At 47.0% G+C, this 13190-nt stretch overlaps 2 protein-coding genes across 3 annotated transcripts in view; one reads left to right on the forward strand and one right to left on the reverse strand.

The window, feature by feature from the left end:
- Positions 1–9127, reverse strand: part of RAD54L2 (RAD54 like 2) — a 69113-nt gene extending 59986 nt beyond the window's left edge. For both annotated transcript variants that reach the window (XM_063164481.1, XM_063164479.1), the window contains exon 1: positions 9071–9127. The gene's annotated coding sequence lies outside the window, so the exon portion shown is untranslated. The remainder of the gene's footprint in view (positions 1–9070) is intronic.
- On the forward strand, positions 7011–9423 carry LOC134422351 (basic proline-rich protein-like). The gene is made up of 2 exons (XM_063164325.1): positions 7011–7019; positions 8557–9423. The coding sequence occupies exons 1-2, from the start codon at positions 7011–7013 to the stop codon at positions 9421–9423; spliced, it is 876 nt and encodes a 291-aa protein (XP_063020395.1).
- The last annotated feature ends 3767 nt before the right edge of the window (positions 9424–13190 follow it).

A 13190-nucleotide genomic window follows, 5' to 3' on the forward strand; every position in this document is an offset into this window, starting at 1 on the left:
GAGACACTGGTAACCTGCACTGACAGAAATTTCTCTGGATCAGGACATGTCCCCTCCGAAATGCACTCAGGGGGACTTGTTAAAGGAACACCTCTATGAGTGATAAAGGGAAGTGATGCAATCTGTTCCATGAGAACAAAGGGGTAATTTCTTGAACTCCACAAGAGGAATTTACTTTGGCCATACTGACCTCCCCCTTCCTGAGATCAAGGGCTGATTTTTACTACTTGAAAAAGAGAATCACTTTCTTTAGGCCTCTGCCTTTCTTCATTTTCTTGCTGTATCTTATTATGTTTGGGATAAATAGATATTCCTGGGCTGTCCTAGAACATAGACCTTTCCCCAAAATGCAACCAAGATCCACTGTGAGGATCTGGCCATAAATCTGGCCATATGGGTGTATGTAGCCTCTCCTGCACATCCCCTGTACTTGCTTTGTGTTTGTTTCACCCAACACTTGAACTTCACCCAAACTGCTCAGGGAGACACAAACACCCTAGGCATGAGGTCCTCAAAGTCTTCTCCCATCCTTTCTTCTTACAGGAATGCAGTTGCCACTCAGAGACCACTGCTGTGGGTCTCAATTTTCTGACCCAGGCCACAGTTAAACTTTTCCACATTCTATAGCTTATACTAAATATTGTCACAGCCAAGCTGTGATAAAAGTGAGAAGTGACAGGTCCTCTCAGCAACCATTAGAAAGATCCCTGTCTGATACTGGATACAGGAGGAATTCTAGCACATTAAAGCCAAATTAAATTTTAAAATCTGAAATCCTTATCTCCTGAGTTCTACAATCTCCTCCAATCCCCAAAATCTTATACAGACTCCCCGACAATTAACTCTGTTCACCTTCAATGTTCCCTGCATAAAGCAACTGCAAAGAGAATCCAGAAGAACATTGTGGGGAGGGAAGGTAAAGAAACTGTTTACTTATAACCACTTCTGTCTCTCTTCACTGCCTTCCTTCTCTTTGTCAGCAAAATGGGTCAGACAAGATAACAGAAAGGAGAGCAAGAAATGCAGAGGAGACACACCCCCTCCAAGCTGCAAGGAAATTGAAAGATAAACAACTTCCCTCAACAGAAGCATTTACCTCTAAGTCTTCCTGCACAGGCCAGCCCAGGAGTGCAAAAAGAAGAATACAAGACCTTGCCAAAATAATAAGACTTAGAGGGGAAAACATAACACTTGGCTGGAAAATGCTCCAAGGTCAGCAGGACAGCCTCCTTCAGCGATAAAGGAAGTCCCTTCTTAGAGTGCTGACCCTTCCCCAAACCCAGATGTCCTGAACAGACAGATTACATCTGATGCTTGCTGGAACAAGGGCTGGTGTGGGCACACACTCTCTGCAGGAGTTGAGGGGGTGCCTGGGGAAGGCCACCCAGGACAATCTGCCATGGGCAGAGCATCCAGCTCCTGCATTTCCCACGGCCCTTGCCCTGACACGTGACTGGGCACGCACCCATCCTGTGATGGGGAAAGGATCAGGATGTCTGCAAAGGTGCCTACCAGGCACAAGCTGCTGTCACAGCCAGATTTGCTTCCATTGTGCTTCCAGAAGGGTTTAGGAAAACATCCCAAACCCACTGTCCACAGAGAATCCACAGACAGCCAGTAATCTCCCCAATGGCCAAGGCAGGAGAGGACCCATGGATTTTTCCTTTCTGCATCCTTCACTGCTTTGGCAGACAGAACACAGCAGAACCACTCCTCTGCTGGACAAGGGACACACTGATTTCATACTACCAGAGATACACAAGGCACAGCATCCTTATGCATGCACACCCAGCTACCTCTGCCAGGAAGAGCACATGCAATTTATTCCCCCAATGAAAAATCAATTTCTACAGAATGTAAAGACTACTCACTACTGGGGAGAACATCTTCAAGGCATATTATGAGGATTTTTTGGAGGAAAAATACTGGGGAAGATATTCCAACCTCTTCAGGAAATGAAATAGCCACCCATCCTTCCACATACAGCCCCTTCCTCTGCCCATCACCAAAAATGACAGTGGTTCCCAAAAAAAAAAGATCACAAATATTTGATTTCATTTAAGTACATGGTATATACAAGCACATTAATTCCCTCAAGAGAAAATATACACTCAATAGATTGAAAGGAGTGCTGTAAGAGAACAACCACCACCACCAGATCCTGTGAGTGACTCTAGCATGTGCAGGAAGAGTCTGGACACTGGGTGAGATCTGTTTAGCAAGTGCCAATGCCCCTGCACTTGTGTGGTGGCAGGTACACTCATCCATTTACAGTGCATTTCCTCACCCAGATCTTCCAAATGAAACTCCATCCTGACTTGATGACTTCTGGAGATTGAGACATCCTGATTTTCCTTAATACTTATAAGCATCTTCCTAATGTCTCCAGCGGTTAATCACATTCACTGTTAACAATCTGTGCCTCTTTCCTAATTTGAAATAATCTTTTTAACTTCCAGGCACTGGCTGCTATTGTATCTTTTCCCATTAAATTAAAGAGCCTTTGGTACACAGCCTATTCTGCCCAAAGAAAATTGAGAAACTTTTAAATACCTTGTGATAAGCTAAACCGATTGAGCAGTTCAAGAAAAAGTTTTATAATGAACAGTTTAATCCCTGAAATAACATTGAACACTACATCTTTCTTGTCTTTGAACATCTCTTTAAAAACACCAACATTAAACCTTGTCAAAATACTCTGCAACTGATTTCACCTCTCTGTCCTCATTCAGTATTTCCTGTTATTACGAATGTACGTTAGTATTTAAAAATTAATTAGCTTATTTTAAGCTCTGAGGACTCACTGCCATATTTCTGCTCTTCTCCTGCCATCCTTTCCAAGGTCACTGGTTTCTGGAAGCACAATTCTGTATTCTAAACCTACAGCCTCCAGTCTTTCCCATAACATGCATAACATGCCCCAGCTCTATAAAAACATTTGGCCATATTAAACCCAGTTACCCAAACAACTCAGAGGACACTGTACAGCTGCTGCTCCTTCTTCATGCTTCACCACTCAGGCACAACCTTTACATAATCCACAAATTTGAATAGCTCTAATTTCATGTTTTCTTCCAGGCCACTGACAAAATTACTACAAAGCTCTGGACCTACTATAAATCCCTGAAAAAATCTTCCATTCATATTCTATTTTCCACATCCACTGTTTTTAATCCAGTTGTTGACTCATAGATCACACATGAAACTGTATCTGTTGAACAACATTCACTTTTCAACAACACCCTCACTGACTGAAGCAGTCATGGGAATACAATTACCACACAAATCCCATTTGTAAGTATGTGTTTGATACAAGAGATTTAATTAGAATTTTTTGATCTTCCAGAGCACTGCTACTCCCCAGCCACGTAACAAAGTCTCTTTTGCTTCACTAATTTTGAGTAAATCCCACCAGCAGCCCTCCTCAATCAATTCCTTTTGGAACAACATTCCATTTCCCATGTTGACTCAGCAGGCAGCTGGAGCACCTGTCCTCCACTATCCACTCCCAAGCTTGGACAGGTGCACAGATTTTGCTTGGTTTGGGGTTTGGTTGGTTGTTGTTGTATCAGCAACAAACAGCTAGAGCAATTCACATAAGATCAATACATTTTAACAACCTATTTATTCTGGATTCAACATTCTGGATTCAAATATAATAACCCACACTTCACTGATGCTGATGTTCTGGGTAAGACTGGAGAAACTGAAGAAAATCTTTGATTGAATTTCCATGTCTCTAAAATGTCACTTCCCTAGTTCTGTTGGGCTAGAAAAGTTCTCTTCACAAGAATTTTAGATAAAAACCTTCACTGTGAAGAGAAGATAGTACAAGTCAAAATTATGGTACTTCTACTGTGTTTAAATTCCTTCTTATCCTGTGGTTGCCCTACAAGCCCCTTCTACCCGACCAGCCAGGTTCTGCATTTCTGCTGGTCAATTCTGCCCTTGCACAGCTCCACTTCTTGGGTAATTAGATCAAGCTGGTTTGCCACAGAGAACACCAGAGTAAAGTTTTCTGCCAAATCACTACAAAACCCCTTTAATTGCTTTTATAAGTTTAGTGCCTCTCTTATATAAAGCATGTTGTTTTGCACTTGAGTCGACCAAAGTCCTCCTGGTTTGGTGTAAGTTTCAATGTATTTGTAACCCAGGAAAGCACGTGGGCATGGTGAGCTTTTCCACCTTTGCTTTTCTACTTATCTGCCATCCACCAGCATAGAAACAGTTACAGTGGCAGAAGAGAAATTTTGCTAATATGCTCAATTCTTGGCTAGCTCCTACCAGTGCCATTGTGTGTGCCTGTGAAGAGAAGGAGGAGACAGTAATTAAAGTCATACCAGCAAGCAGCTAGTTCATCTCATCAACTCTGCTCTGCTTCAAAGAGGTGCCCAAGAAGCAAATGGTAGTTGCACTTTGCAGCTCAGAAATTCCTCTTAGGATTTAGGGCAGGAGTAGAGGGCACAGTCTGTATGGTCTGAATGCTGCACTCTGTGTTCATACCACAAGCTGCACTGATTGCATCAAACAGATTTCTTCAGCCTGGTTTCAAAGCAACTGGCTAAAGGTCTTCCCCTAAAGATTTCTGCATCTTTGAATGAGATCTTTAGTCATGAAGTTATGCAGCACTTTTCCCCAGCACAGGATCAATATTTCCTCCAGACAAGTGCCTACCAGCCTTTACATCTTTCCCAATGCTTGAGTAACTGACTGTCATTAACACCAAACTTGGATCATTCTTCCTTTCTTTCTTTGTGCATTCCAACTTGCAGATACACCCTCAGAACAGCAGCTTTGGGACAAGCTGACAGGCCACCCCAGAGGGCTTCAAATCACTGCTCCCACTTGCAGGTTTTAGAGCACAATGAAAAAGCTGCTATGAGCTCTAAGTGATGGATGTAACACTTCAAGTGAGTCACAGACACCTTTGAAATGCCACAAGATTTTTGGAGGTGTCAGACTGACCCCAACTCCAGCATTACCACTGAGTAAGAGCAAGATTTCAATTACTGCAGCTGCTCTGAGATTGCAATAGCACTGAATCAGCCTTGCTCACAGGAGTGCACAGAAATGCTGCTACTCCACATCAGGCAGAAATTGAGTCAATGGTGCATCTGACCTTTAAGAATTTCTGAAAGGTTATTTTCTATACCTTGAGATATTTTTCTAAGTAACAAATCTTATTGATATTCTTATGTAGTTTTACATCTGCATGAATGAAAGCAATATATACTTTTTCAACTTTCTATTCCCCCTCAAAATTTGTTTCAACTTCAGGTATACCAATTTTCAGCAAATGTGCAGTTGGCATTTGCTGGTTATCACATACAAAATACTGATCAATTACTCACTATTATTTAGAATGGCATGCCACCAGCCAGCTGGTTCTAAAACATGATAACTTAAAAAAAACAAACAATAAAACAATACCACCACATTCTCAGAAACTCAACCAGCTTTTAAAGGTTCCTATTCAACAAATTTTACCTTCTCATACCAGCAAGAAGCTAGCTCCTGTAATTCCATCTTCTTTCTTCTCCCACCATATAATGACACTTGATTTCATCAGCTAATTCTGTCCCTTTCTCAAACAACAAAGGGTTATTTATTATTTCATCATTCCCCTTCCTCTTTAAGACTGTTTCTTAATAAGCATAAAGCCCTAAAAATTAAAGGTGAGGTTTCTAAAAGTTAACAAAAAACAAAATTTTCACTCATTCTTTCAAAATGCAAAAATACCAGATTCTACACAAGTCTTCTTCTGTGCTGGCAAAATTACTCAATAAGCACTGATTTGGGTGGCAGAGCTCTCTATACCCCAGCTCTCTGTAAATTATTTTCATATGGCTAAAATATTGCTTAAACACAACAAATTCTTGTCTTGAGATGAGCATTCTCTGAAACAATTTCAGCTGTAATAAACTCAACAATCAGGTAAATATAATGCAGAAATTACTTCGTGTAAGCAGAAAACATGTCTCAAAACTATATTTGTACCAAGGATCTAGGAATAGTAAACAGTACTTAACCTCTGCAGGAGCTAAGTTCCGGAGAACTGGGTTTAAAATAAGAGACTTTGTTAGCAGAGAATATTATCCCACATGGTATTGTCTCCCAAAAACTTCTGGCACCTGATGGAAACAAATCCAGAGAAATTACAGGAACATTGTTGCATGGTAACTAACAGCATTCTTAAAAACCTTGTACCCAACTTTCATTCAACTGACACCCATTTTCACCATGTTTGAAAGCACACTTCCTGCACTGTTACATTCTGGATTTGATCACAAGGATTCAACTCCATCCCCATGGGAAAAGCTTGCCACTCCCATCCTAGCTCAGTGACTGGATACATCTCCAAGAAGGACAAAATCCTGAGAAACAAAGTGAAGGCAAGGCAACAGGCCTGCCAGCTGAGAACTCAAGACACCTGTGACAACAGAAGACCTAAGAAAGGGAGCCAGGGAGCCAAGAGTCATACTAGTGACAACTGGAACATGTGGAGAAGGATGGAACAAGTGCTGCTCAGTGCTGCAGGGGGTGTGATGTGATGTGACACGTGTGTACCCACACATGTGTGTGTGTGTGTGTGTGTGTGTGTGTGTGTGCACAGGAATGAGGCTTGCAGAGCTGTATGGCAGCAGGATGAGGGACATCAGTGCTCCAAATACATCCCTGCACACAGGAGATGAAGCACTGGGCTGTACCAGCAGGAGCACAGCCCCCTGACCCAGGGAAACCAGGGCTCCCTGGCACTCAGCACTTTTCAGAGCCACTGCAAACAGCACAGGCAGTTCTGGGCACCCCCAGTACGTACCAGGCACTGATCAACCAGAGTGGGCTTGGTGGAGGGGCACAGAGATGCTCAGAGGGACAAAGCTGTGTGAAGAGAGGCTGTGGGAGATCCAGACTGCACAAGAAAAGGCTCTGGGGAGCTGACAGCAGATCTGCTGGACCTCCAGGGGGTCTGTGCACAGGGGCACCCAGCAGAACAGCAGACACAAACTGCAATGGTGCAGGTGTGACCTGACCCAGAGAAAAGGCCTTGCCTTTCCTGGTGAGGACAGTCAAGCACCAGAGCAAGGACACAGAAACTGACAAACCTTTGTCTTCAGAGGGTTTAAGACCTGAATGAACAAAGTCCTGGTCTGACCTTGGTGTACATCTCACTTCAGGCAGCAGGTTGGACTAGACACCTCCTGAGGCCCTTTCCAGTCTGAATTATTTCCCAATGTCAACTTGGATCCCAGAGAACACCACAATGTCCTGTTACAGATTTACTATGCCAGGTTATACCTTTCAAATCTTCATTAAAATGCTACCACTGTTGAGAGGAGATAAAACCCTTGCTGTTTGGTTCATCTCCTCACAAGAGCACAGGTTCCCACCCAGGATCTGCAATCGCCTTGAGTATCTAATCTGGAATTCCAAGAGATTGTAGAGGTCAGAAGTTACCACTGAGTGCAGAACAAGTGGAACCCAGTGCCTAAACATTCAGAGCTTTTTTAGGAGAAGGTGGTGTTTACTCCGAGGTAGAAAATGTCACATATTCACAACAGCTCTTCCTTAAAGTAGCAACTGTCTATTTCTTGAAAATTTCACATTCAGCACCTGCGCTCAAGGAACAACCCCTACATTCTGATGCTGCTAAGGCACAGGGTGAGAAGCTGTGTTGTTCTCTCTGTATATTCAGAGTCTACAGCTCCACACCTGGGAAAAAAAGCCAGCAAACCAAAACCATGCCAGCTCCCACCAGGAGCACCTGCAGTGGTCTAAGCAGACTGCTTTGTTTTTATTCTTCTGCTGGGTGCTGCTGCCCCTAGAGCAGAGCTACTTAAACAAAGGCTGTTACTCTAAATTAATTGATTCTGCATTGAAGCACCTAGAGACGACTGACAAGGCCCATTACTCTAAGTCAGGAAGGGGAGCTACCACCTTCAACCAGGCAGCAGAACATCTCAAACCAACACAGAAGTTTCTGCAGTGATTTCCTACAGGCTAAGTGATTATTCACCAAGTATGATGCTTGCATAACCATACAAAGGATATCCAATGTTCATAGTTATAAAGACAAGCAAATGTAACCATCTTATTAGCATTAAAAAAAAAAAAAAGAAAAGGAAAAAAGAACTATTACTTCCTTTTACTGTTTGGATTTTTCCTGTTTAGTGTTTTGGGTTTGGAGTTTTTTCTTTTTGGTTTTTTAAATCAAAATTCCCCCACCTGCACACAGACTGGAGGGATGTAGTAAACTTTTTAAGGCACCAGTTTTGTACCAATCGACTAAGAGACAGGAGGGGATTTCAATGGAGTTTGCAAGCATCTCTCAAACGCGAGCACTGAAACATACAGCCACCCAAAACCCATCCTCGGAGGGAGCAAGTTAAAAAGCTGGAGGCGGGATCCGGACAGGAGAGGTAACAGGATCAGCAGCACCAGCTCGGCACACCGAGCCTTCCCCCTCCACGGCTCACGAACAAGTCTCACGCAGACAATAAATTATGACTTTGCATGTCTATTTAGCAGTCCCACGGACCGTGTTTACCAGTCCCACAGATCGCTGGGCCACAGCAGAGCGTGACAGCGGCCGTGTCCGGGCTCCGCCAGGCCCCTCCGTGTGAGCACCGCGCTGCCGGCACGGGCGGACCCCCGGGAGCCCCGGCACCCCACGGGGGGCGAGCGCACCTCCGGCCGGCTCCCCCACAGCCACAGCCCCGCTCAGGCCCCGAAGCTCGGCCGGGCGCGCCCCGGGCCGGCCGCCCCGCTCCCGGCGGCGGCTGCAGCCTCAGCCCCGGGCCCGGCCCCGCAGCCCCCGGCTCCTCGCCCCGCACCGGGACCCGCCCCCCGGGCGGCCCGGCAGCACCGCCCCTCCGCCCTCCCACCCCCGCATCGCTCCCGGCCCCTCGGACCGCGGCGGCCGCTGCCCCGCCGCCCCCACCCGGCGCCCACCGCGGGCCGGGCGGGCGCCCCGCGCACACCCCCGGCGGGGCGGGCGGGCCTTCGCCGGCGTGCCCTGCCCGGCCCGCTCCGCTCCCATTGTGGCGGCGGCCCCGCAGCGCTGCGCTCTCACCTGGGCGGCGGGCGGGGGCTGCGGCCCGGCGGCCCCGGGAGCTGCGGCCGCCCCGGGAGCTCCGGGAGCTGCGGCCGCCCCGCCGCCTCCTCCCGCCTCCGCCGCTCCTCGGGCTCCGCCGCCGCTCGGGGCCGCCCCCCGTCGCAGCGCCCGCCTCGTCCCCCGGGCAGCAACAGGCGCCTCCGCCGCGAAGGTTCCGCAGGGCGCAGAAAGGTTCCCCCCGGCCCGCGGGGTCCCGGGGCTGGAGCGGGATGGGGCGGGATGAGGGGCCCCGGCTGCTGCCGCCCCTGCCATGGGCTGTGAGGAGAGAGACTGCAAGGGGCAACCCCCCACCGCCCGCGGAAAGCGGCTAATTAGCCACAGGGACCCGTGGTCATTAAGGCTCCAGACAGGGACAATGAGGAGCTTAGCTTAGCTCCGGGCCTTGGCCCCTCAGGGTTACTGCCCTCCACATGAATAAAAACCCATCTCGCTCCGAGCCCCTGCTCTAGCCTGGGTTCTTCACAGGAGAGAACTTTATTTCTCGTACTCAGTGATACAGGACCCATTTATGTTCACCCTGTTCTCCTGCCAGAGCCTGGCTTTGCTGCCTCCCAACCCTGCCCACAGGCACTGGCAACCATCGCTGAACCCATCCAAACCTTCTCCAGCTCCACATTCCCACTTCCCTCAGCCTGTTAAACCCTAACCTTTCTGCAGCCTCCCCAAGGTTCTTTACAATTCAAAGCCTCACATACCAGGGGTATCCAGAAGTGCAGGCAGCATTTAAGATATGAGGGCTGAGGAAAAGGTGAGTTCCTTGCTCATCTCCATGGGCTGGCTATGGTCCCACAGAGTGAGAGCCCAGTGTGCCCATGGCCTCTGTCACTGCCAGGACACCCTGCTGACACCACACCAAGATGCTCAGCCTGCACAGCAGCCTGAGTTCTGTGTTTTCATCTGTTACAGGGAGCAAAAAGCACAAGTCCAGCAGAGAAAGTGCCTGTCTGGTTCCCCCACCCTCAAATAACCAGAGCAAGAAAAATACAAGTGGGAGACTGGCATCTGGGCCTGGGTATGTACTGGCAACCTGAGCATCATCAGTGTAACTCAACTGTGAGTCCTTCAGGGGCCTCCTGGGTTTTGGGGAAGCCAGAGCTGATCCAAAATAAAAAGGACACAGCACCCACCATCTCACAAACAGTGTGCCCCAGGGTACTTGGCAAAGGCATGAAGGGATCACCGTAAACCTTTGCCTTTCTGCCCATCTAGACATATCCAAATCCTCTATGGGACCTTCTACTATTAAACCTGATATCAAAGTCCATATTTTCCTTCCCTGCCTCAGCCTGTCACACAGGGGAGGCCTTCAGAGAGAAGGATGGTGGCAGAGACCTCAGAAGCAACAGAACAAGTCCAAGTTAAAGCAGGCAGAATGCCCCCAGCAGAGCAGGGAAGAGTTTTTATGGGATTTTAATGTGTTATGCTTCAGGCATTTGCCCCACAGCAACATGGACAAGCACAGCCCAGGTAAGGGTGGCTGCTTCACAGGCCAGTACTCTGAGGACTCCAGCAGCTAAGCACCTCCTCCTTATTTCTAAAAGAAAACAGCCTAGAAAGTTATTCTTGGTTTCTGTAGATGTACAACCACAAGATACCATGCATCTTTCACAGCCAACAAATCTTTGCGGTGGGACATCCATGTTTTCTGCTGGACACCTTGGGCTGGGTCTGCAGAGCTCATCCCTTCACACAGCTCCACATCTGCCACACTTCCCCAGCAGGCAGCTCATGCTGCAGCCTCAGGACTCCCACTGATGCCACCCAAAGCACTCAGTCCCAGCAGCAAGTGGGGTTATGACTGCTGGTTTGCAACGCTGAGGCTGGAGTTGCACCATCCAGAGAGAACCGGGGTAGCAAAGTCAGGTGTTATTTCTTAAGGAAATACCCTCAAGTCCCACCACACACAACAGGTCTGGCTCCTTAAGCAGGTACCAGCTGTCCTTTACTATCTCTGGTGGAGGATTGGTTTGTAGCAATGACTCCTCCCACAATAAGCAAATAAAGAAATGGTCAGAAATCTTCCAGGTGGGATCAGTGGTTGCCCCATAACATCAGTGGAGCAGCCACCTACACAACCCCCCAAGTGCTTTTGCAGCCTTTCACACATCAGCCATCAACAAAAGAGCTCTACAAAGAGCCACAGGACAGTGGCTGGTTGCTCACAACAACCTGTGACCTCTGCCCTTCCCTCATGTCCTGTGCCTCAGCTGAATGGACAGGCCACCTGCAGCAGATTTTGCTCTGAGCTGGGCAGGCATCCAAGTATTGGGAAATTCCTGTAGCTGGGTGTTGGGAAGCACCAAAGCAAAGGGATATGGAGCACTCCTCCTGCTTTGCCAGGCTCTGTTTCTGTCTCAGAGTTGACACTCAGCTTTTTAAACCCAACCAGTGCACAGACCCAAGGGGAGACCCATAAGATCTGAAGAGCAGTTGATTTTGGCCTGCAGATCAGGATGTGGGGGTGGAATATGTGAACAGCTACAGAACATTCCCCACCTGGGTCCCTGGCTGTCTAGAACACCCCACTGCACTGGGTCTCCTTTGGAGATCCCTGCACATATCCAAGGAACAGCACAGCCACACCTCTAGGGTAAATCAAGCTGACTGATTGATGCCCTACAACTGGATCCCAAAAGAGCAAAGCAGACATTGTCTTAATACAGGAAAGGCCATCAGATTTCAAAGCAAGAGCTTCAACTTCTGACTCTTTAAATGCTCATATCATTTACAGTCTGAATGGGGTTCTTGGGCAGTATCAGTTACATGGATTAGGAGCTGTAGAGGACATAAGTACAATTCCTCTTCCTGAGTTTTTTACAGCTTAATGGACAGGAAGCATTGTTGATGAGCCTCCAGCTTCTTACACTATGACCAGAATCTCCCCATCTTCCCTTTGTGCTTTTTTCTGTCCTAGAATCACTCTCAATTAACAGTACAAAAATAAAACCCATGTCATCCATCTCTCCTAAGCTGCACATGCATTATTCATCACCATGCCCTAATTGATTCTCTTATAACCATGAGCACTTCTGCACTTGGCTGTGTTCTTCTTGTCCAGCAGAGCACAATTTATGAAGTTTTATTCCACTTGGAAAAGGCACTTTCAAAGTGGTGCCTTCCATGACTTTTCTGATGAGAACACCAGGTTTGATCTCAATGCATACAGATTTCAGTCCTGAGTTTTGTGCCCAGATAAAAGTGTCAGTCAAGTGGCTCTGGTGCACTGATGCTCAGTGTCCTGACTGGGAGGTCAGTACTGTTCTGGATACTCTGGGCCCTCTTCCCCATAGCAGGATCTATAAAAGAGGTAAAAGGAAAGATTTGAAAAGGGCTCCACAGCCCTGATTAAATGCTCTGAAATGTGTAATCTATAAAACATGTAGGGAGCTAAAATGCCCTTGCAACAGCTTTCCATGGAAGTTAGAGAAGCATCTCCTGAACTACTCAGCCAGAGGACAAGATTCTCTGGAGGCTCCCTCTAGAGCAAGAGAAAAATACATATCCCATCTACATGAGAATAACTCAGCTTTGCCTTCAGCACCCTGACATTAGAATACCTCTGGATTCTTTCATCCTAAGATTTGACCAGGTTTTCTGGGAACTGAAAGCCTGTGATAAAAAGCTTGGAAACAGCACATTTTATCAATGTGCAGTCCAGACACTCAGTGAGATGAGCGGGTCTGAATTTCACTCTGCAACCCAAGCAAATACAAGTCAGCACATGACACCATATACAAAGCAATTAATAAATTAAACCTCACCATTGGCACAAATATGTTAGCTTTGATGGGACCATATATCACAGCATTTTCTTCTCAATTTCTTCTCTAGTGACAGCACAATTCCTCCTACTGGTGGAGGAAGATCCTTCTCTTTGATCCTTCTCTTTCAAATGTGGGGTCTAACCTGTTATGTCAACTGCTACTGAAGGGACACAGACATCAGTATGCCATGGTGACACCCTTGTGCTCCCTGAAGACCTTCTGTGGCCAGGGCTGTCACACAGTGCTCTGCCTCACCACCATTCACCATTAAACTCATCTGAGTTGCCTCCTTTTCCTCATGCCTTTACAAGTCT

Source organism: Melospiza melodia, chromosome 10, assembly GCF_035770615.1.
Source record: "Melospiza melodia melodia isolate bMelMel2 chromosome 10, bMelMel2.pri, whole genome shotgun sequence".
In the NCBI taxonomy this organism is placed as follows: domain Eukaryota; kingdom Metazoa; phylum Chordata; class Aves; order Passeriformes; family Passerellidae; genus Melospiza; species Melospiza melodia.